Source organism: Quercus suber, unplaced genomic scaffold (genome assembly GCF_002906115.3).
Source record: "Quercus suber isolate HL8 unplaced genomic scaffold, Cork oak 2.0 scaffold_143, whole genome shotgun sequence".
NCBI lineage: Eukaryota > Viridiplantae > Streptophyta > Magnoliopsida > Fagales > Fagaceae > Quercus > Quercus suber.
Window position 1 is genome coordinate 866108 of NW_027069604.1, and position 26228 is coordinate 892335.

Consider the following 26228-nt stretch of genomic DNA (forward strand, 5'->3'; position numbering starts at 1 on the left):
CTTATGGGAGGAGCTGGGTTCCACACAAGTACCCACACCTCCTATGAGAGGAGGAATGATTCTTCTTATAAGAGTGAATAATTTCTTTAAATACACATTAATTACTTGTAAGGTAGTGTATAAAGGATGTACATGAATTTAGGAGCAAATAAGAGCCTAAATATATGTAATGAAACATTAAACAAGGGGCTTTTTAACATTTCCATGTACGTCTAGGGAGGTTAAACTTCATAATGTAAAAGCTCATACTGATGCTGGTGAAGCCCCATAGTGAAAAGATTTGCAATTTAATTAGTGGGGGGAAAATACTACACACAATGACTGTCAAATAGGAAAAAAAATTATGAATAGAGTGATAATCAAGTTCAATGTGCTTTTTCTTTAAAAAAAAAAAAAAGTTTCAATGTGCTTGGTGTGAGCATGAAAAATCAGGTTGGAAACCATGTAGGTATTGCTGAGGTTGTTAGTTAAAGGGTGATTTAAAAAAAAAAAAAAAATTGACCAGATTGGTGTTTAAATCCATATTAGATTTGTGATTTTTGATTTCGTGAGATATCAAATTTGCATGATTAATCCTAATGCTTTTAGATCTGTTTGTCACTGTTTGGTTGGTGAGAAAATATATATGTCATTGATTGGTTGGTGAGAAAAGGGAAGAAAGTGAAAGTAACATTTTGTTTTGTTATTTTTGGGTTTTTTATAAAACTAAAAAAATAAAAAAATTTTAGTTATTTCAAGAGATATTTATGAAAATTCATTAGTCACATTCTTGGAATGTGATGCAAATGTAACTAATGAACCAAAAATTATAATCTTATATTACTTTGATAAGATTACATGAATTTAAGATTATAATAATAATAATGTAACATTACAATATAATGTAATATCATGCCAACTAATTACCCCCTTGGTAGTGCTCCATGGTTTGCACTCAAACATAGAAGAACTTCATCATAGAAGATCAATACCCAATAGTATATATTGAAGCCAAATAAGGCAAAAAGTATAAGGGTACATACTTTGCCACAATTTGTACATGTGCCAAGTAGTAATTTGATTACTTTTCACCAAGCAGTATCAGTGGTACGCCCAACACACACACACACACACACACACACACACACACATATGGCTATAGTACAAGTATAATTATTAGTTACTCATGGGGTATAATGACATAGTATTTCCTCTCATACTAATAGTGGACACTACAATGAATTCAATTTGTGAGACTTTCTGCTATGTGAAAGGAGGGAATACCACATAAGTACTAATTAATTACTCGGAGTATAGATAAGGACACTCTCAAGTCTATTGTTTTCAATTTGTAGGATTCCATTTTTTACTAAAATATTTTATGCATGAAATCTCCATTGTTTTCGTTTAATTAGTCAACTTATCGTTTTATTAACTAATTTAATCACTTTAAATATTAAAATGCACCAACAGTTTGTATTAGACTATTAGACTTAAGTTAGAATCCTAACTTCAAGCATGTCGGGTATTGAAATGCATAACAAGTTTGTGAACAAATAAATTGAAACTTTATTGTATCTATAAAAAAAATTATAATAATGATGCTTGTGAACACTTTGGTATATACATAATGTGACATTGTAAAATTTTCACCTTTCATGAGCCTATATATCGATAAGTATTTCTTTCATATGAACTTCAGATTCTGGGTTTGCAATCAAGTGTGGTGGTCCTAATCTTACAACTTCTACTCAAACTCGATATGAGAGGGAGAATGAGACACTTGGTCCAGCTGCATATTATGTGACTAACACAAACAAGTGGGCAGTTAGCAATGTTGGATTATTTACAGGGAGAACTAAGCCAGCGCAAACATCATATTCAGATACAATATCTACCAATTTTGCAATATTTACTAATGATTTTGGGCCAGAGTTTTTCCAAACAGCTCGCTTGTCTGCTTCATCGTTAAGATACTATGGCTTGGGGCTCCAGAATGGAAACTATATTGTGACTCTCCAGTTTGCAGAAACAGTTTTTCCTGACAATAAAACGTGGAAGAGTCTTGGCAAGCGTATGTTTGACATTTATATCCAGGTTTGCATCATTTTATTGATGAATTGTTTTAGGATTTCAAGGTTTTCTTTAAACGAAGTGCTTTTTTTTTTTATTTTTTTTTATTTATTTTTTATCTTATTTTCTTTTTTAGTATTTTTTATAGGAAAAGTTAAAAGATATCCAATGAGCATTGATTTAAGAACTATTTTTATAAAGTTTTTATGTAAAAGGAAAAAATAAATGATTTTTTTGACAATTTTTTATATTTTTCATGAAAGTGATATTAAAATTTTCTTAAAATAGTCCATTAAAAAAATACCCTAACGAAGTTTTTATTGCCTACTAAGTTGGTTCACACCAATATATATAAGGTATTATTTTCTTTATTTTGATATGCTTTAATTGTGCAGTATAATACATTGTTGTTAACATTAGGGTCCTACATAGGATTGTTGAGAGAGTGTTAGAAACCTCAATTGCATTGTATCATTTACACATGTATTGCGACTATTGTAATAGGTAGTTTAGTTACCATTGGATTAATTGGTTGATTGGTTGATTAAGAGTTAGTTAGGCAAGTGGTTACTTAGCTAACTAACTAAAATTTTGTTAGTTGTTAAGCAAAGACTACCTACAAGTATAAAGGGATAAGAACTGAATGTATAATTCGTTGATGAATAATATTGTTAGACAATCTCCTCTCTCTCTCTCTCTATGGAGGCCCGGGTCCCATCGAAGTGACCTACACAATTCTCTCTTACCCAATTCCATAATCAGATTCCTGATATTTGGTATCAGAGCAGTTGATCCATACTCAAGCACCATGGCTGAAACTAGATCAAATTCTCAGAATTCTGAAAAGATTGTTGCTTTGTCCAAGGTTACCGACAGCCATGAACAATCTTTACAAGAAATCCAAAAACAGCTATAAACACTTACCACATTCATGCAGAGATGGGTTGATTCTGAAGAGAAACGTCAACAATCACCTGCTTCTAGAGGCTATTTGGTTAACACCACTAGTAACAATGGAGGTCATGAACTATTGTTAGTGAACCTGATCAAGAATTTGAAGCTGGAGTTTCCATGATTCTAGGGTGTAAGATCCAACTTGTTGGGTGTATAGAGCAAACCAGTTCTTTTCATATTACAACACTCAGGAGCATCAAATGGTGATTATGGCTACATACCATTTAGATGGGGAAGCTTTGATTTGGTTCCTAGATGTTGAACAAGCAGGTGGTTTTACAAGCTGGAATGTGTTTATTCAGGCCTTGTAGACTCAATTTGGGGTTACAGCTTATGACGATCCTATGGAGGCTTTGACAAGGTTCAAGCAAGTTTCTTCTGTGGTGGCTTACAAAGGTAACTTCGAAATTTTGTCTAATAGAATCATGGGTTTATCTGAGTCTCATAAAATGAGCTGTTTTCTTAGTTGGTTAAAGGATGAGATAAGATTACCAATTAGAATGTTAGTCCCCAAATCTCTTAATTAAGCTTTTGGGTTGGCAAAGATTTAGGAGGAATACTTAATAAGTAGTAGAAAGGGATTTAGGAATGTATCTAACATTGGTAAAGCTTCAATCTTGGGTACGCCTAAACTGGAAGCTAGAGTAGAGTCAAGAACTAAGTTTCACTTGCAGAGGTTAACTGGAGCATTGGAGCACAGATGGAAGAAAGGAGAAAACAAGGGTTGTGCTATAATTGTGATGAGAAGTGGTAGATGTGGGATAAATGTAAGGGAGCTAAATTGTTCTTGTTGGAGGGGATAACTATGGAAATGGAATCTAGAGTGCGAGTTTGTTTAGACCCCTTAAATAGATTGTTTAACCTAATTTATTAACTAAGTGATAACTTAGATTAATTTTCAGATTTAAGTTAAAACAAATAAATCATATCATGCAAAGTTGCGGAAAAGTAAATAACACCACGATATAATTATCCAGGAAAACCAATGAAACTAACTTGTTTCAAGATAAAAACCTGGAGAGGATTTGACCTAGCTATCCTCAAGGTAAACCAAATCCACTATAAGAAAATTGAAGTTGTTATAAAAGATTTAATCCTAAATCTAATGCTATCTCATGAAGTAACTTACTAACACGACCAAGTGCAAGCTCCGAATCTACGGACTCCTCTTCTTGGATTAACAGCAACACAAGCACACCCTTGCTTGTGACTTTGAGACTTCATTCAAAGGTTTCAGATCACCATCAGTAGTTGATCTTGTATACAGCAACTAGTTCTACCAATCCTTGATTGTAGTTTAAGCTCCGGTAGTATCTTGTGTAGTTAGAAGGTATAAAACCTCTCAAATCTCACAAAGAGTAACACACAAGTATTCTCTAAAAGTCTTCAAAACGTAGTTAGAGTTTCTTTTTATATGTGGAGAAGTTTAAGTGAAATCCTAAACGTTTTTGTTGTGATTGTACTGAAATAACCTTCTGCAGAAAACTCTATTTGTGATTTTCGATCGGTTGGGTCTATTTCTCGATTGATCGAGAAAGGCAGAACTTTAATTCTCTTTTCTGCAATCAGCTGGACTTTAAAATCTTGAAACACACTTATTTAAGCACACTCTAAACATTTAGACTAGACTTGTTTTGCTTTCGGTTTGCCAACACATTACAACCATGATTCTAAAAATTTAATCTAAATCTTTAGAATCTAACAATCTCCCCATTTGGCAATCTATGACAAAACACACATACCAATTTAATGCTTAAATAAAAACTAGCTCAAATACAAGTTATTGTCCTAATACATATCTTACACAACTGCTAATTATTAGTTGCTAGTATAATCAGTAGCTGTTGAAAGATTTAACCTGTAAATTCCTGAAACACTGAAAACAACTCATAAACGCATGTGTGAAAAATACAGTTAAACAACAAATAACAAATATAAAATCAAAAGCAAACTAAAGCAAACAAACTCTCCCCCTAAGGTAGATACATCAAAAAAATTATTTTCACCCTCTTTCAAAAAAAATTTCATCTCCCCTAAATAAAAACAATTATAAAGATTCGAAATATGTTTTAGAAATGATTCCTATTTGTTAAAAGAGGAAAAGTTAGATCTGATTCCTATTTGTTTCATAAATTTGAAATTCGATCAGTTAAGAGGAATAGAGAGGAATTGAACAGCAATCAAGAGGACCAGATTGCAACTCACTTTTTTCATCCTGAACTTGAGTTTTTTGTCTTGGATTTGAAAGTACACTATTCTAACTCAATAATATTTACTTTTTGTTATGGTTTGCCAACACTACAAACTCAAAACCTAACATAGAGCTTATGGGGTACAGTTGGTGGAGATCAATGAAGATGAAGTGGCGTTAGAACCTCAAGATACAACTCAGAAGGGTGGAGTTAATCCTGCTGAAATCACCCTATATGCATTAGTAGGAAGTCCTTCTTCTAATACCATGAGGATAAAAGGAAAAATCAAGAATCAAGAAGTGGTGTCTCTCATTGATTCTGGGAGCACCCATACTTTCTCAGATGCTATTGTGTTACCTAATTTGTAGCTACAGCTTGATACTTCTCGGATATTAGAGGTTAAAGTGGCTGATGGCACAATTATCAAGACCTTAGGGAGTTTTCATGGGGTCACTATCACTATGCAAGGCTATAGGTTTGCCATGGACTTTAATGTACTGCATTTGGAAGGTTGTGAGGTGGTTCTTGGTACTCAATGGTTGAGTACTTTGGGAGAAATTAGTTGGGACTTTCAGATATTGACTCTGAAGTTTCTTCATTTGGGTAAAAGAGTCTTCTTACAAGGCTTGCAGCCTACTACCTCTACCATACTGGAAGTTGACAGCTTCTTTAGTGGACCAGAAAGAAAGGGTCGGGTGTTTCATATTTCTCTTGCAGATTCTGCTACATCTGTTCAACCTCACTTGCTCGTAGTGCTTGCTGACTTATTGGTTGAGTTTTCCAAAGTTGTTGCTGTCCCTACTGGCTTGCCACCTATTAGAGACCATGAGCATAGCATAACGCTCAAGGAAGGTTCCCAACTTGTTTGTGAAAGACCTTACAGGTATCCTTATTTTCAAAAATCTGAAATTGAGAAAATTGTGAATGAATTGCTAGAAGTAGGTTCTATTCAGCCAAGTCAAAGTCCATTTTCTTCACCTATATTGCTTGTAAGGAAAGCTGATGGTAGCTAGAGGATGTGCATAGACTATAGGGCATTAAATAAAGCAACTATCAAAGATAAGTTTCCAATTCCAATGGTTGATGAGTTATTGGATAAACTAGCAGGTGCTTCTATTTTCTTTAAACTGGATTTAAGGTCAAGTTACCATCAAATTTGGATGAAGAGTGAGGATGTGTCCAAGACTGCTTTTAGAACTCATGAAGATCACTATGAGTTCTTGGTCATGCCTTTTGGGTTGACTAATGCACCATCTACATTTCGAGCATTCTAGAAAATCAGGAAGAGCTAACACTGGAGGTTGAGTCACAGCCTCTTTTAGTTTGGAGAAAGCTACCAAAGCCTTGCCACTCCATTGGAAAGAATCCTTCTTAAGGAGATCAGTTAAAAGCTGAGCAATGGACCCATAACCTTTAATGAATTTCCTATTATAGCTAGTCAACCCTAAAAAACCCCTTAGAGCCTTCACATTTTCTAGTATTGGCCACTAGACCATAGCAAAGATTTTCTTGGGATTAGCCTTAACAACCTCTCCAGATATAATATGGCCTAAGTGCTCAACTTCAGTGCACCAAAAAATACATTTAGATTACTTAGCAAAAAGCTAATGAGATAACTAGACCTCTAAGATAGTTCTCAAATGAGAGACATGATCATTCAAACATTGACTGAAAACTAGAATGTCATAAAAAAAAAAAAAAAAATACTAGAACAAATTTTCTCAAATAGGGTTTGAAAATAGAGTTCATCAATGCTCGAAATGTAGATGGTGCATTAGTCAACCCAAAAGGCATGACCAAGAACTCATAGTGATCTTCATGAGTTCTAAAAGCAGTCTTGGACACATCCTCACTCTTCATCCAAATTTGATGGTAACTTGACCTTAAATCCAGTTTAAAGAAAATAGAAGCACCTACTAGTTTATCCAATAACTCATCAACCATTGGAATTGGAAACTTATCTTTGATAGTTGCTTTATTTAATGCCCTATAGTCTATGCACATCCTCTAGCTACCATCAACTTTCCTTACAAGCAATATAGGTGAAGAAAATGGACTTTGACTTGGCTGAATAGAACCTACTTCTAGCAATTCATTCACAATTTTCTCAATTTCAGATTTTTGAAAATAAGGATACCTGTAAGGTCTTTCACAAACAAGTTGGGAACCTTCCTTGAGGGTTATGCTATGCTCATGGTCTCTAATAGGTGGCAAGCCAGTAGGGACAGCAACAACTTTGGAAAACTCAACCAATAAGTCAGCAAGCACTACGAGCAAGTGAGGTTGAACAGATGTAGCAGAATCTGCAAGAGAAATATGAAACACCCGACCCTTTCTTTCTGGTCCACTAAAGAAGCTGTCAACTTCCAGTATGGTAGAGGTAGTAGGCTGCAAGCCTTGTAAGAAGACTCTTTTACCCAAATGAAGAAACTTCAGAGTCAATATCTGAAAGTCCCAACTAATTTCTCCCAAAGTACTCAACCATTGAGTACCAAGAACCACCTCACAACCTTCCAAATGCAGTACATTAAAGTCCATGGCAAACCTATAGCCTTGCATAGTGATAGTGACCCCATGAAAACTCCCTAAGGTCTTGATAATTGTGCCATCAGCCACTTTAACCTCTAATATCCGAGAGGTATCAAGCTGTAGCTACAAATTAGGTAACACAATAGCATCCAAGAAAGTATGGGTGCTCCCAGAATCAATGAGAGACACCACTTCTTGATTCTTGATTTTTCCTTTTATCCTCATGGTATTAGAAGAAGGACTTCCTACTAATGCATATAGGGTGATTTCAGCAGGATTAACTCCACCCTTCTGAGTTGTATCTTGAGGTTCTAACGCCACTTCATCTTCATTGATCTCCACCAACTGTACCCCATAAGCTCTATGTTAGGTTTTGAGTTTGTAGTGTTGGCAAACCATAACAAAAAGTAAATATTATTGAGTTAGAATAGTGTACTTTCAAATCCAAGACAAAAAACTCAAGTTCAGGATAAAAAAAGTGAGTTGCAATCTGGTCCTCTTGATTGCTGTTCAATTCCTCTCTATTCCTCTTAACTGATCGAATTTCAAATTTATGAAACAAATAGGAATCAGATCTAACTTTTCCTCTTTTAACAAATAGGAATCATTTCTAAAACATATTTCGAATCTTTATAATTGTTTTTATTTAGGGGAGATGAAATTTTTTTTGAAAGAGGGTGAAAATAATTTTTTTGATGTATCTACCTTAGGGGGAGAGTTTGTTTGCTTTAGTTTGCTTTTGATTTTATATTTGTTATTTGTTGTTTAACTGTATTTTTCACACATGCGTTTATGAGTTGTTTTCAGTGTTTCAGGAATTTACAGGTTAAATNAATTACTTCATTTTTTTTCACGTGAGAAAATTTTATTACTTCACTTACATATGACATTTTATTATTATTTTTCTTTAACAATGTATTTTTCTTATTTACTTTACCCACATATGACAAGGTTTTTTTCTTCATTAATATAGTCAAATATAACATGTTAGTACTTATATTATGTAATAACAATATTAAGTATGTGCATTATTTTATTTTGAAATCAACTACATAAGTACAATATTCTAAAAAAAAAAAAAAAAAAAAAACTAAATAAGTACAAGATACCCCAATCATAATAAAATATTTAAACAAAAAGCACAAGAATATAACCTTAATCATAAAATATAGTTCTCTTTATGCCTTTGAAGGAATGATTATTATGCTATCTCCAAATAGTCCAAGAAAGAAAATGAGGTGTCACATTCCAAACTTAACTATCATCCTATTATACAACCCCATTAAAGAGAAGTGGTCTATGAAAGGGATGGCAAAAAATTCCCAGCCTGCTTGACCTATCTAGCCCTACCTGAATGTGTGTGTGTGTGTAGGATTATAAATATGAGGGTTGAAACAAGGTTTTTAATTGAATAATTTTTATAATTCTATAATCTATATCATTATCATTGATAAATTTGTTATCTCATTTTTCATTAAACGTAGGAATTTTAGGATTCTCGATCTAATTCTTCAGACTTTTTGTTGGGAATCTGATTATGTAATTGGGAGAAGAGAATTGTGTAGGTCACTTCAAGGGGACCTAGGCCTCCAAGAGAGAGAGAGAGAGAAGATTGTCTAACAATATTATTCATCAATGAATTATACATTTAGTTCTTATCCCTTTATACCTGTAGGTAGTCCTTGTTTAACAACTAATAGAATGTTTATTAGTTAACTAAGTAACCACTTGCCTAACTAACTCCTAATCAACCAATCAACCAATTAATCCAATGGTAACTAAACTACCTATTACAACAGTCATAGTACACATGTAAATGATACAATGCAATTGAGGTTCCTAGCATTACCCCTCCCATTCAAAGCACCTTACCTACAAGGTGAGGGAAAGAGAGTTGTAGCTGATGAAGGGATTCCCAAGTAGGATTTGCAAGAGAAGAGCCTAACCATTGAATCAAAACTTCAATAATGACTCGAGACCTTAAGATTTGGTCCTAGTCTGCAATACCGCAACAGGTTTTAAAATACTTGTCCTGATTCATCAACAGGTGGTAAGGTAAAAAAAAAAAAGGGTTTTGGAAAAAGAAAAAGAAAAAAAAAAAGAAAATTCATTTACATGCCAGCTGAAATTACCAAACCGGGTGGAATTTAGTGAAATGGACCGAAACAAGTGGAATGGAGCAAAATAAGCTAGAAGTTGGAATGAGATGGAATAGAATGGTACTTCGTTTCGGTTAACTAATTGGAGTGGAAAATTTTGGCTATTATGGACGGAACTGAATAGAATTCATAACTATGGGAAAGACAACCCAAGAATAATACCATTTGACCTATGTGAACCATTGTCATTTTATTAACATGGGTCATGCTAGCGGGTACCTTTAGAGCAATGGCTAACAATCCATTTTAAGAAATTTTTAACACCACTTTTATGGGAAATGGAAAAAGTTATTAATAAATTAATTGTTTTTTTTTTTCCTTTTCCCCTAAAAAATTTCTTTAAATGAATTGTTAACCATTGCGCTAAGGGTATCCATTAGCATTTTCCTATTAACATTAATTAGTTTCCTTTTAAAAAAATATAAATTAATTGAACCCCTTGAAAAGTAACTAACATTGATTTCATTGCTTTATTCAATAATGAGCTGTATTCATGGAATGAAAAAATTAATTTTTAAAAAGATAAGGAAAATTTTGGATTGAGATAATTAATGATTCAATTTTCTTGACTAGAAAATTCTTAAATTTTAGAATTGGAAACAATATACTTTATTTTATTTTTCTTTAATTTTTCCTAATTAATTTACTAATTTCAGTTATAAAAATAAAAATAAAGAAAGTAGAGGATAATTTGTTAGTATTTATGGTCAATAAAACATAATGTTGAGTAATTTTGATAGAATTGAATTAAAGTGTCATTTTCGTGTCAAATTGTTGGTGTTCGCATTTTTTTCGAAATTATATTTTTCTCTCATCATTATAGTCATCAATTTATCAACTCTTTTATTTATTCCAAATGCTATATAATTTTTTTTTGTTCTCAGAAGGTGATATATATATATATATATATTTATGGTTTGGAATTAGTTAGGGGGGGGGGGGGGGGGGGGGGGGTTGGTGGCCTCCCCAAAAACTCATTTGATTTCAAGACATGTTTTACCCCTCCAAATCGATTAGTTGGCCCCCCTCCAAAAATAGGATATATTATTTTTTTTTAAATTGATAAATAATGGATTCACCGTACATTTTTTTCCCTCCTAAATTGAAGATTAGAAGACTTAGCAATAGGAAGTGAGAACATGAACCGAAGGAAGTATGCAACTGTGAGGAAGTTACTTAAGGTATGTTTGGTAGACTGTAATAAGTACTGGAATGTAATAGTTATTTTCATGGTTTAATTATTCAGTAGTCTGGTTATGTTTTTATTATAGGAAATAATCATTCCTTATGAATAGCTATTTTTTAAAATGAGGAATATCTATTACTCTATAAAAGTGTTGTAATAACTATTCTTTAGTAGGTGTATTAATTTTTAAAATTAATATATTTTCAGATAAATAAATTTTCCATAAGCGTATAACAATTATGATAATAAAAAATAACTAATCCCTCTTTCAAATTTAAAAAAATATTATCTTTTAGGAAATATAATTATATGAGTAAGATATTTCCTAAAATATATTTTAAGTTTTTACAATTTGATTTAAAATGCATTCATTCCATTGTCTTCATGGTTCTAAGTATTACATCACAACATCTTGTATTCCTTGTAATACATATTCTTATTCTTATGTAATTACTATTACAGTCTACCAAAAGTGTCCTTATACGTGATCCGTGTAGTTTAATAGCAAAAGTTTGTGTTTAAATTTTGTTTTGCCACACAACCATGCCCGTGGAGAGGCCTTGACACAAATACTTATTATACTTCTGCGGTTCTGCCCAATAATGATATGTTAAAAATACTATTTTGGTCCCTGTATATTTTGGGGTTACAGTAAGAAATTTAGAGTTCTCTATTTTATCAGCTTTACCCTTCAGTTGAAACTCTCGATTACTTAAAAGATAAACTGACTGAAGCCTTTGAAATTTCGAATATGTTTATGTTAGGGGAATCTTGTCTCACAAGATTTTGACATACGAAAGGAAGCGGGGGGATCTTACATAGGCATTGAGAGGGATTTTCCGGCTCAAGTATCAGAAAACTATCTTGAAATCCATTTCTTTTGGGCTGGGAAAGGGACTTGCTGCATACCTGTTGAAGGTACTTATGGACCTTCTATTTCCGTCATAAGTGCCATCAATAACAACCCATTCTTAGTCCCGAATGCTACTACAGGTACCATAATGCAAAAATTGTAGATGCAATAAGAAGATGAGTTACTGCTTTCCTTTAATGTTGGTGTCATGTTTTTGACTGCCTTTCTTTTGTATAGAATTTACACCCAGTTCTAGGAGTAGCAATGGCAATTTGATTGGTCTGATTGTGGGTATCAGTATTGGTGTTGGAGGCATTCTATCTGTTTTCATAGTTTTCTATATCATCCGCAAAAGAAAACGACTTCAAACCAATCACAATGAAGAAGGTGAGCCAGGAATCATGTTACACATTTATGGTAGTTGTTGGACTTCATTCCATTTAGTCTACGAATTAAAATAACTGAATTTTTTCCTATTTTACTAATTTATTTAGTGATTTGGCCTCTCAGTGCTGCACGTTGTGTTTCGTACATAACGCTGCACATTCAACTTCAATTCAATTTCACGTTTGCATATAAACTGCAGCTTCATAGAGGCTTTTATACCAAAGCCTCTTCTACTATGTCTGGAAATAATAAAAAACACATGCCCATATGTACGTGTACACACACATGCATATCATGGAAAAGAAAGGAGAAACATGAGTCACTTCACCAATGAAGCCCCATCTTCAATCCAACAACATTCTAGAAAAAACCATATTGATAATTAATGCTTAACATGGGGATGCTTTCTCAATTTAGCAAGTTGAAATTATCCTGCAATTTCTGCACACAACTTAATAAAATTGATTACTAAACAATGGATTTAGAGTTACAACCTGTGTTTATGTTGAAATTTGCAGAGCTCTTAGGAATAGACGTCAGACCATTCACATTCAGCTACGCTGAACTAAAAACAGCTACAGAAGATTTTAATCCATCTAACAAGCTTGGAGAAGGAGGATTTGGGCCTGTCTATAAGGTAAGTTCCTATGCAATTAACAACATCATGTGCATAAATATATGTCGGTGCCATAAGGTCTGCAATCTGACGTAAGTTAACAGAAATTAGACATATATTGCAATCGCCAGGAGCTTTTAGACGTATGCTGCAATTGCCCAGCAGTAAAGAATCACAATGCAAAATCATCTATTTCATTTTTGTTTCTATATATATATTTTCTTTATTTCACATTGCTCATGATTTCTAACATCCTGGCAGTTGCAATTGTTGTAGAAGTACATACATGAAAATAATTGAATATTCATAACACAAATCCATAAGCCCTTTTCTACTTCTTCCCTAGTTCTAATGCACTCACATTCCCAAATTTTTGTTAATCTTTTTTAATTTTTTATTAAAACCGTGGTTCAATCAGTAACCCAATGATCCCAAAACCTACATAGAATCAAACTTCAGTCTATGTCTAATAACTGTGCATTGGAGAAAATAATGATCTGAAAGGAAAAGTTTTTGATTCCATATATTGAAATTGTAGACCAAATATTTATATGTGGTAATCTAGTCATTCTTTTCATATACTTTCCATTTGAATGGTATCAGTTAAAAACTGAAAATGGTTAGGTTTGGCCTCCAATTCCAGGGTATAAATAGCCATTCCTCACACACACACACACACACACACACAAAAACAACATTGAGTTTTATCCATGTAAATTTATCTGTAAATGAATGTATGCAATTTTGTTCAACATAGTTTGATTGTATTTGAGCCATCAATTAGATAAGAAGTGTGAATTACATCTATTGGAGCCACCCACCTCATTGGCTAGGTTCTCATTTTCTATATACACTAGTAGATCAAAATTATCTCTTGATGAGTAACGATTTATCGTTTAATTATTTTCTTTAATATTTGTAATTGAAACTCAATGCAAAATAGGGAACACTTAATGATGGAAGAGTAGTTGCTGTGAAGCAACTGTCTGCTGCATCACACCAAGGAAAGAACCAGTTCGTCACTGAGATTGCTATTATGTCTGCTGTGCAACACCGTAACCTTGTGAAATTGTATGGATGTTGTGTTGAGGCAGATAAAAGGCACCTTGTTTATGAACATCTAGAGAATAAAAGCCTTGATCAAGCATTATTTGGTATAAGAACACATCTTTGTTGCTGCTCTATCTCACTTTATGTGCACATATATTTATGCAGAGTAAGTAGTTTAAATTTTTATGCTTGCATGAGACAGGAGAAAGAAGTTTGAATCTCAATTGGTCAACACGCTATGATATATGCTTGGGTGTAGCAAGAGGTTTAGCTTATCTTCATGAGGAGTCACGACTTCGAATTGTACATAGAGATGTGAAAGCTAGTAATATCCTACTTGATTCCGATCTCATCCCCAAAATATCAGACTTTGGCTTGGCCAAGCTATATGATGATAACAAGAGTCACATAAGCACTGGCATTGCAGGGACCATGTAAGACCCCAGAAGCTTAGCTAGTTACTATTTTATTTCATTTTTAGTTATGTTAATATTCAATTGTGCATATAATTGTGTTACTAATGTAGTGGATATCTTGCACCGGAGTATGCCATGCGTGGACACCTTACAGAGAAGACTGATGTGTTTGCCTTCGGCATAGTGGCTCTAGAGATGGTTAGTGGGAGGCGAAATTCAGACCCAAGCTTGGAAGAAGAAAAGATGTATCTTCTTGAATGGGTATGAACTATGTTTATGTGTTGCATATAGAAGGTTGCTATCTTTCTTTAATTGGATGCGTAGTCGTTTGAGTTGGAGAGAAAATTAAAAAAATTTATATATTAAAAAATTTATTTTGACTATGCAAAGTAGTTGAAAGATGTTTCTGCTATCTTGTAGCTATCCCAATGCTAGTTTTTTTTTGGATTTTGTTAGCAAAATTTTAGTTTCAGGCTAGTGCTTTACTAATGCTGTAAGGATTATCTTTTCCTTCCCAAAGAATGGGAGTCTTATTATATGGAGTTATCACTTTATTTATTCATATAATTTTTTTTTGAAAACCTCAAAATTGCACTAAATTGAAAAACGATGCATTGAATCTCTAATAAGAATAAAAAACATGGCTTTTGACGATAATTAAATCTGAAAATAAAGCTACACTACTTTAGTCCTAAACACAATTTAAAATTTTAAAAATAGAAAATGACAAAAGCAATACATGGGACATGAACAATACCTATGATCTATGCCCCCATATTTGAGTTTAGGTGCTAAGTTATGGATTGGGAAAGCGTAAGGCTCTTGCCCCACTCAGTCCTACAACTGGTTTCTAGTGTCTATTAGCAATATAAACAATTTACCACAAAACAACCTTGAATAACATGTATTCATATTGTTACAATCAATTTTTTATAAAAGAAAAAGATAAAAGAGCAAAACATCACATTTCCACAAGAAGTCTAGAGATATCCATGTGAAATAATTAGAATGATTAATATTCAACATAAACAAATCATTATCTAATGAAAGAAAAAGTGAAACAATACATGAAACCTAACTAATCAAGCATTTCAAGCATGTAATAAACATGCAAAACCTGATATGCAAGAGTGTACTTTATAATGCATGAAATCTATGGATATATGAGAGTAAAAATAACAAATTTAAGTGAAATGAAGATGATCCTTGGAACAATCAAGAAAACAGCTGGATTTGTTTAGATCTTTTACAATTTTACAAATTCATATGTAAATATACTTATCGGCCCCCCTAAGATTTTAAGGATAGGAAAAATACTAATGACTAAGTTAATGTCCATCTTAGATTCACAATCTCCATGATACATTGGTGTAGATGGCTTCAAAAAAATTTAATATTTGCTTTGTTGTCGTGGTTTAAAGATGTTTACAATGTTAGTTGTGTTTATATTGATTGTAATCCACTCTTTTTTTGTAATTGTATTAAACTTTGGATCGGAATGAGAGAAAACTGAATTTTTTTTCATTGAATTGATAAACATTACAACTCTGTTAATATATATATATACACACCCAAAACAGAGTAGAAAGGAGAAGGAAAAACTAAATAGTTGACTTGCACTGCCTGAAATTAACAATCTATCAAACTATTGAAATAACCAATCACAAAATGAGATGTGGCTACTCTAACTACTTGAATACAGAGACCTAAAGACGTATGGTTTTACATAAGATTCAAACTTGGACAAATTAAGCTACATGTCATACTGTACAAAACTTGCAGCAACTGAACCAGAGCTGAACTTGCAGAAGCCTACATCTTTAACGCTTTGTACCAATATATTATAGTTTACAATAAAATAAAATTTTCTCCTTTTTTGAACCTAAAAAAAAAAGATTTATTCCTCTCTTAAAATAGCCCAACCACATTTAGTGATGCAAAATTGGCTTTGGCTTACAAAATCAAAATGGAAGATGATATCTTGACAGATTCTTTGATTTTATACACTGATATTTAGTATATAATCATAGATAAATTATGAAAACAAAAAGAAGGCCGAGTTCCCTTTTAGTAGATTAGTGTATTGTAATATATTAAAAAGTTTGTTTTCATGAATTTGGTTTTTCATACTTTGTCCTCTCCAACACCACCACCCCCCCCCCCCAAAACTCTAAATCCTAGCTCTCTCCTTGTCACAGCCAATACCTTTAGACTATGTGCTGAACCCCTTGACTCATTTGAACAATTGGATTTCTCCTTTCCACCACCTTTGTACTATATTCTGAACAATTAGAAGGTTGACTCATTGAAAAAAAATGGAATACTCACTGTCACTGCCTATATACTATATTCTGAAGCCTGGTAACAAAATATCTTTCTCAGGCTTGGCAACTACATGAAGACAAACGTGAAGTCGATCTTGTCGATGTCAAATTATCAGAATTCAATGAGGAAGAAGTAAAACGAGTCATACGAGTATCTTTTTTGTGTACTCAATCATCACCTACATTACGGCCATCAATGTCGCGTGTGGTGGCAATGCTTTTAGGAGACATTGAAGTGAGCACTGTAACTTCAAAGCCTGGATATTTGACTGACTGGAAATCTGATGATCCTAGAAGCTTAAGAAATGATGTTGCAACTAGAGGAAATGTTAGCATCTATTATGACTATTCAGAAAGTTCAAGCATGGTGGGTTACATAGATAATTCACCAGTGAGTGCTTCTAAACCCATGCTTGGTAAGGCTATCAAACAGGGTAGATGAGAATTGGTCTATACTTTTCTTCATCATTTTCAATTCCTGATTACATATATATAATCAGATATATAATTTTTTGTAATATTTTCTTTCTCAAATAAGTTTGACACCATAATTCATTATATGTCATAGAAATGGAGTTTGTATCAAATTATGACTGAAATACTCAAATATATGGCATTACTGAAGAAGCCATTCAAATATTTCACATGGAGATTTATCTGTTTTTTGGCCATCAAATTTACTTTGTTGAAATTTGATCTAGATAAAGCATATGATTGGTTGGAATGGGATTTTATTAGAGAAAAACCCAAATTCTTCCATATTCCTGAATCCCTTAGAAAGCTTATCATGAATATGATCACATCCACCTAATTTAAGATTTTATGGAATGGTAGTCTTGCTGGAGTTCCTACCCAATAGGTTAATTACACAAGGGGAATTAGGGGATCCACTATCTTCTTATCTCTTTATTTTATGTTTGGAAAGGTTACCTATTATGTTGGAAGATGTAGTTAGGAAAAAACAGATACAACCTACTAAATTTTGAGGACAAATTAGAATCTCACATCTGTTCTTTGCAGATGATATTTTCTTATTTGTGAAAGCAAAGCAACAAGGTTGTCAAAAATTAAAGGATATTTTGGATCGGTTTTAGTGCTTGTTCAGGACAGATTATTAGTACCCAGAAATCCAAGATAACTTTTTCTCCAAATACTAGTAGGCTGGTTAAGGAGATTATTCAAGGAATATTTGAGATCCTTACAGTCAACAACCTGGGAACTTATTTAGGAACACCTATCTTTACAAAGTTCTTATCTATAGCAGGCAGGGCAACTTTGATCAAATCAACCACTTCTGCTATTCCTATATATGCCATGCAAACAGCTATGATTCCCCAAATAATATGTAAAACGATACATAGGATGAATTGTAACTTTTTGTGGGGAGACACTAGAAATCATAGGTGTTGCCACACTATTGGTTGGGACATGGTCACTAGGCCTAAAGAGGAAGTTAAATTTTTTTTTTAAAAAAAAATACGAGATATGAATATTGCTATGCTTACCACCAAGCTTGGAGACTCTGAAAAACTCCAAATTCTTTATGGGCTAAAGTATTAAAGAGTAAATATTTTCCACATATATCTCTTCAAGATAGCCACACGACCCCCTTGGCCTCACGCATTTGGAAAGCTATCCACCTGGAAAGTAGATATCTTTTTAAGATTAAAGGTATGCATTGGATCACAGGGGAAGGTAATTATGTAAACGTATGGTACATGACTCTGGGGTACCGGGTGGCCCATTGAGGAACCAAATAGGGTGGCCTTTACAGCAACATGAGGAAACCAGAACTGTGGACACGCTGAAACAAAATCTCACGTGGACTATGAAAGATCTCACCCTACAACTACCTGACCAAACTACGGATATTATTAAAGGAATTCCTATTGCTCAATTCCACTCTCCTCAAGGGAAATTAGTTTGGTCTAGAAATAATGGTATCTGCTCTGTTTACTCAGCCTACAAGTTCTTGCATGAACAATAACAAGCGGCGACTAATGATCGTTTTCCCACTTGAAACTTTATATCTTTACATCAAAGTGGGATTGATCAAAACTTGTCCAAGATGCAACCAAATTGAGACTTCTCTACACGTGTTACGTGATTGCCCATGGGCAATTCATTTTTGGCACCATCTTCCTGGATTTTAACCTTTAAATTTCTTCCAAGAGCCACTTCAGAATTGGGTCAAAATAAACTCAAACTCCAATCATTCTGAGCAGACACATAAGGTACTTTGGAAGCTCCTTTTTGTCATGTCAATTTGGCAACTTTGGCTAGCCCGCAGAGAACGACTTTCTAAGTACTCTTCTAGCACACAATCTCAACTTATCCACACAACTAACTCTTGAATTTTATTATACAGCATCTAACTCTTGTATCATTTATTAGAGACTTATTTAAATTTATTCATCACCTTACTGTTTAAGCACGCCAAATTTACACTATTTGCTATTCAAAATTTATCATTTTACAGTTCCCACTGTGGTAGTCTTACCGCATGGATTTCTTGGTTCGTTACCCTATCGGTTATATTCTTCGAATATTTCTCTAAAAACACAATCACACCAAAGTTATAAATAAATAAATAAATAAAAGAGAAAAAGAAAATGTATTTATTAAAAAAAATTAAATTATAAAACGAAAAGAAAGGATTGCGCAACAAGATAAGCACGCCCCATAAATATCGAAAAAAACACCAACCAGAGAGTTTCATTAATTCACTTTCATATATTAAAAAACATCGACTTTACGATTGGCAGGTTTCATTATTAAGTATTTCTTTTTGTATTTCTCAAAAAAAAAAAAAAATTTCTTTTTGTATCATTGTTGATGAAACTAAAAATCATCAATTGGGTCACTTGTTTAATCTAGAGGGCTTTTGAGATTTGCAACAGAAATAAAATTAGTTGAAGAGACTACCGAGGTGAGTCCCAATAGGGGAGTCTTTGATGTTTGAGTCAGTATCTACCTGTACATTTGTAGTCTTTTTGATGTACCTTAGCAAATGGACATATTGTCTCTTTTATAGGTAGCTTGGGTAGCTATTGTGCTTATAAATGTCTTCATATACATAATTGTAAGTAATTATTTCCTTGTGTGTAACGGTCTTTGTCTTAATGGAAGTTTAAGGTTGATGAGTAACGATTGTTATTAATGTGTTGAATGTGTTTGAGCGATTATATCTTTTTCTATGATGGTCTACTAATTATGCAAGGTCCTTCGACCAGTTTTATTTCTCTTGCAGATCTCAGAAGCCCGTCAAAAGCTCTAGATTGGACGAATGACCAACTGATGATTTTTTGTTTCATCAATTGTTTTGGTTATGAACAGAAATTCTTAAACATTTTTAGATGCAGTTGCAATCAAAAAACAACTAAAAAACTAATGACTTGTTGATTATATCTTCATTGATTTATATGGAATTGAATTTCCTACCGACACTTTCGGTTTGTGCAGTTGGCTTGATAATAGAGAATTCTTTGGATGTATTTTTTATGATACTGCGGAAGACATTGGGGTTTGTTTTGTGAACCGGTCAAACAATGAGAAGGAAGCTACTTAGTTTAAGGAATATGCAACTGACGACATTTAACAAGTAAACTTTGTTAGAACGGGCAACAGTGGTTGAGGATGAGTTTATTCATTATAATCCATTAGCAAATATATATATATATATATATTGAGAGAGTCCCACATGAGTAAGTTAATTAAAGAATCCTCCAGAATTCATGAGCAAATACACTCATTAGAAAAAGACATGAGTGATTAATAATTGGAAAGCCAAGTCTTAGCACTGCTTTATATAGGCTAGCTAGCTTGGGGAGCTACGTGTATCAAAATTAGAATGAGTATTAATTTGAGAATAACTTATTTAATTTTTAATTAAAAATATATCATAGAAAAAAACAAAAACAAAAAATGTTAATTGTTTTTTTTTTAAACTGAAATTACTATAGCCAAAACAAAATAGTGGACCCGCAATAAACAAAATTGTGAGAAAACCAAGGAGTGAGACTCATGAAATGGTGACATTTTGACCCAAAAAAAAATCTAATTGAGACACACAAATGTAATAGTGGTAGAAATAAGCTAGCTAGCCGAAACTTGAAATAAGCTTTTTTCCTAATAAAACCACGTGGCATCTGCAAATAGTGCACAAAATAAGCTAAACACAAGTTTAAAAGCTAATGCCGAACAAGCACTCAACGTAGTGACACAAATCACGGGGGCCAAGCTAAAAAGTCTGAGGCAATTAGTATCGTTCTTGCCAGAAAGTGGTAAGGAAATATAACGAGGCTTCATTAGGAAGAGCTTTGTTTCACCTCAAGAGATAATACACAGTTTTTTAAAATACAGTTGTCTTGTAATACCATATAAACAAAATGAATTAATAAAAATATGTTTGGTAATGTAACTAGAATAACAGTTTTTAGTGTTTAAATAACATTACACATATTTCTACATAACTTTTCACCCACATGTATTTTTAAAAAATATAAACAATATTACTAGAATAACATTATTAAACACCCTCTAAGTTAACCCAAATGCACAAGCTTGCAACTTGATCTTTTAAAAGAATACTTTGTTATAAATTGTGTATTTTGTATTTATTCTCAACAAGGAGTCAAACAAAGTTTGATTTTTTTATTTAATTAGAAAAAAAAAAAAAAAAAAAAAATTTTTTTTTTTTTTTTTTTTTTTTTTTTTTTTTTTTTAATTCTGGTTTGCACTAAACTGCTATAATTAAATTTTTCAGCAAAATAATAACAATAATGAAATATGTGATGGCACGTTAAATTGACTTGTAGACCAATCCTCTACCTACATCGATTGAAGAGGTATAGCTAGGGCAGGGCCGGGAAGATTATACTTCTACTTCCATCTTTGTTTAATGTCAATTACTCACTAATGGTGATGTCTGTATTCGAGTGACAGTTCAACACGATTTTTTAGGTGCATGTATTAGCACCCACAGTCAAAATTTGTTTGATTTTTATTTTCTAATCCAATAATTTTCCCCCAACTTGCCCTTTAAGAAACTCAAAGTCACAGGCTCACGGCATCTCTTAATAGTCCTTTATCCATCACTTCAAGTAAAGTGGATGATTCTAGCCCTTTTTTTTTTTTTTAATTATTATTGAAGAAAACTAAATAGGAAGATTTCTTTATTGCATAAAATGGCTAGCTAATTACATCATTGAGTTCATCTCTGTTTATATAATCACAAAGGAGAGAAAGCTTAGCTGAAAAGGTGGGATTCTGTTATAACAAAATTAACAAATTAACCACCTGTTACACGTGTGAGAAAGCAAGGATTCAAGACAACATGGTTTCTACTGTCTTTTGGTCTACTGTTCTTCATGCCCCTTCAAGGTCATGGTGAAACACCACATGAGCATGGAAACCAACCAGTGAAACCGAGGAGATGTCAAGCCCTTAGTCAGAATATTAGCCAACTTTTCATGAGAAGAAACAAATTTAACTTGAAGATCATAGCGAAGGACTCTCATAGACAAAGTGGTAATCTACGTCTATATGCTTGGTTTGAGCATGAAAAACATGATTAATGGCAATGTGAGAGCAGAGAAATTATCACACCATAGAATTGGAGGATTTTGAAGAAAAACACCAAAATCCTTGAGCAACATACGAATCCAACATAGTTCAGCTGTTGAAGAGGCTAGGACCCTGTACTTAGAAATGGACTTCCTATCCATAAGATCACTAGCCCAGTTTGCATCACTGTAGGCAGAAAGAGTGAAAGGACCTGGAGTGAAAGCCAAGCCTTGATGAATTGTCCCTTGCAAATACCTCAAAATACACTTAGCAAGTAGGAGAAGATTAAAAGTAGGGAAACTCATGAACTGAACTAGCAAGCTCGTTGCACAACAAAGGATAGAGTAGGCCAAGTGAAAGTAAGATATTGTAAAGCCCCCACCATACTCCTATAGACAATGGGATCAGACAATAAAGGACTGTCATTGGCAAGGGATGAACATTATGAGTACAAGGTGTTTTGCAAGGCTTGCAATCAAACACGGAAAAGTTGTGAAGGAGATCCAATGTATACTTAGTTTGATGCACAAATAGCCTAGCAAGAGTATAATCAATCTGAAGCCCCAAGAAGTAATGCAATCCGCCCAAGTCCTTAAGATCAAAGTCTTGACCTAATGTAGCAACAAGGGAGGCAATAACAATAATATCATCCACATAGAGCAACAAGAAGATAATATGATCACCAGGGTTATAGATAAACAAGTTCCCATCTACACTAGAAGCAACAAAGTCAACATGAAGCAATTGAGTACTAAACCTTTCAAACCAGGCTTGAGGGAGCTGTTTCAAACCATGCAAGGCCTTATGTAGCAGACAAACATGATTAGGATAGGATTGATCCACATAGCCTTGAGGTTGGGCCATATACACCTCTTCCTTGCGAATTCCATGTAAAAAGGCATTTCCTACATCTAGCTGCTTCAAAACCCAACCATAGTTCACAGCAAGAGCAAGGAGCAATCTAACAGTAGTAAATTTAACTACAGGACTAAAAGTTTCTTCATAGTCCAAGCCATACTATTGAAGGTAACCTCTAGCAACCAACTTGGCTTTATACCTGGCTATTGTCCCATCACTATTCCATTTAAGCTTAAACACCTACTTACAAGTGACAATGTTCTTATTAGCAGGAGGGGGAATAAGGGACCATGTTTGCTGCTTTAGAAGAGAATGAAACTCTGAATCCATAGCAGCCACCCATTGAGGATGTCTAAAAGCCATAGCAAAGGAGGGAGGTTCTTGGTAGGTGTAATTAGTGACAATCTTAAGGACCTTAGGCTTATGGATACCAAGTTTTAATCTTGTAATCATAGAATGAGTATTGACAAGAACAATGGAATTAGATGGATCAGATATAGTAGTAGGAAAAACAGAAATTATAGAACTTGAAGGAGCTGAGGAAGAACTAGGAAGAGAAGTGGCAGTAGGCATAGAACTAAGAGGATGAAGAAGTAGAAAGAGAAGCCAATGGAGGATCAGGCACATAGGAAATGGGAATGAGGATTGAAAAAGGTCAAAAGGAAAGGAATCAGGAGTGGAAGATGATGAAGAAAAAGAAGAAGTAGATTGTGAACCAGCTAGAGTAGTGCTAACAAAAAACCTTTGAGCATCAGAAACATCAGAAGAGAAAGGGATATGAGCATTTGTAAGGTTAGGGTTAATAGCAAAGGGAAAGACATTCTCATTGAACAAAGCATAACAAGTAGTATAGTCCTTATTGGTAGTGGGATCCAAACACATGCACCCTTTGGATAAAGGAGGATAACCTAGGAACACACTCCCCAGACCTAGGTTGAAGTTTGTGCCTATTATAGGGTCTGAGATATGGGTAGCAAGCACATCCAAAAGTCTTAAGAGTTGAAAGAGGAGGTGAAATAGAATTTATCTTTTCCCAAGGAGAAATAAAGTTCAGGACAGAAGTGGGAAGCCTATTAATAAGAAAAGAGGTTGTTAAAAAGGCATAAGACCAGAAATTTAATGGCAAGTGAGATGGATATAATAAAGCTAGACTAGTTTCCACAATGTGTCTATGTTTTCTTTTTGATATGCCATTCTATTGGGGAGTGTGTGGGCAAGAGGTTTGATGAAGGATTCCATGATCAGAATAGAAGTTTTAGAATTAGGAATTGACATATTCTTTACCATTGTCAGACCTAAGCACTTTGATTTTTGAGGAATATTGATTTTCCACTAGATTCTTAAAATGCTTAAAAACAACAACTAAATCATTCTTTTTTTAAGAAGAAAGAACCAAGTAAACCTAGTGAAATCATCAATGAACACAACATAGTAATTATAACCAAGCAAAGAAGAGATAGGTGCTGGACCCTAGACATCAAAATGCACAATTTGAAGCATAGATGTAGATTAAATTTCATGCTTGCTCAAAGTCTATGCATCTTTGCACTTATACAAGATTTACAAGAAGAACAACATTCATCAATCTTATTGAATGTAAAAGCATGATTAACAGATTGAATAGCAGAATGAAGTAGTTTGGCACTTGCATGCCCAAGTCTGTTATGCCAAAGGGAAATTTGAGCAGAATTAACAAAAGCCTATAGAGATTAATGAGCTTGGGTGGTAGAATAAGCAATGGAATTGGATGAGTGCAAAGAAGATAGTGTAGGAAGTGGATAGATACCATCTTTACTCAAACCTTTGTAAAGGATCTTCCATGTAGGTAAATCCTAGATAGAGAATCTATAAGCATCAAAATAGCAAAAAAAAAAAAAAAACATTGTTTTGCAAACAAAGTTTATGGACAAGTAACAAATTGGAAGCAAGATTAGGAACTCAAAGTATACCATCAAGTTTAAAGTTGTGAGAGGAAGTACATAACTCACCACTACCAATATGAGTGACAAGGAGTTCTTGACCATTTCCAACAGTCACAATACATCTTAAAATATATCAAACACTCTTCCAAGAACATGTTACAAAAGCCATTTTCATGGAAGGCATATAATTATAATGCTAAAAGCCCTTCATATGAAAGACACAAACTTATAGTTCTCAAAGCCCTTCTCATGGGAGACAATATTGTTCATATTTGACTAAAAACTAAAAGAGCATTACATGGGAAAAATCATTAAATTGCATGATAAAGGGGATAAACTTAACCAACCTATGCACACAGCTAAACATATTCTCTCTCCCTCCAGTTGCACCTATTTTTCCCCTTCAATCATGAAGTTAGTATGAAAGGACTCACAATATCATACCACACTACTAGACTCATTTTATCATGCTGCTGAAATGTTATAATTCCACTGATGTTATACGGTTGGAGCCACAAACTATGAAGATAAATCACTATATCTTTAGCTCCAAATTTACATTATTAAGTATATTTTATTTTATTATTATGCCACTGGAATGTTATTAGCTCACCAATGCTATATGGCTGGAGTCACAAATCATATAAAGAATAAAATGGTGCTATACGGCTGGAGTCAGAAACATAAAAAGATAAGTCAATGTTTTCTCCATCTTTGAAATTGCATTATTAAGTATATGTTAACTCATTATCATTGTACTGCTGGATGCAAGTTACTTTAATATTATCTCACTATTTAGTAAAACATGATCTCACTAATACCTCATTAATGAACATATATATTAATAAATTGATCTACCATTGCTAAATATTTTATTCGGACATAAAACACCGATCGACATATATTATTCGGACATATACCACCGATGGACATATATTACTTGCACATGAACCATTGCTAGATGTGTAATGTTTGGACTTAAACCACAGCTAAATATGTATTATTTGGACATAAACCATTGCTAGATATACGCTATTTGGACATGGACCATTGCTGGACAAACCTTATTATATTGAACATGAACTCTACCATAGCTAGATATGGACTATTGGACTCATCCAGTTATTGGACATATGACAATTAATTAATCATTCTAATGGACATC

General features: G+C 33.6%; 1 protein-coding gene across 6 annotated transcripts in view; it reads left to right on the forward strand.

The window, feature by feature from the left end:
- LOC112022486 (probable LRR receptor-like serine/threonine-protein kinase At1g56140) overlaps positions 1-20173 on the forward strand; it is a 37684-nt gene extending 17511 nt beyond the window's left edge. For 4 of the 6 annotated variants that reach the window (XM_065776862.1, XM_065776863.1, XM_065776865.1 and 1 more), the window contains 9 exons: positions 1682-2076; positions 11837-12065; positions 12163-12312; positions 12831-12949; positions 13872-14082; positions 14181-14412; positions 14505-14655; positions 16777-17134; positions 19952-20173. In XM_065776862.1, the coding sequence (XP_065632934.1) occupies positions 1682-2076; positions 11837-12065; positions 12163-12312; positions 12831-12949; positions 13872-14082; positions 14181-14412; positions 14505-14655; positions 16777-17134; positions 19952-19995 (1889 nt within the window). In that variant the 3' untranslated portion in view covers positions 19996-20173. Of the gene's footprint in view, positions 1-1681; positions 2077-11836; positions 12066-12162; positions 12313-12830; positions 12950-13871; positions 14083-14180; positions 14413-14504; positions 14656-16776; positions 17135-19951 lie in introns of those variants that run through there. The other 2 variants (XM_065776864.1, XR_010630246.1) reach the window with 2 other exon arrangements.
- The last annotated feature ends 6055 nt before the right edge of the window (positions 20174-26228 follow it).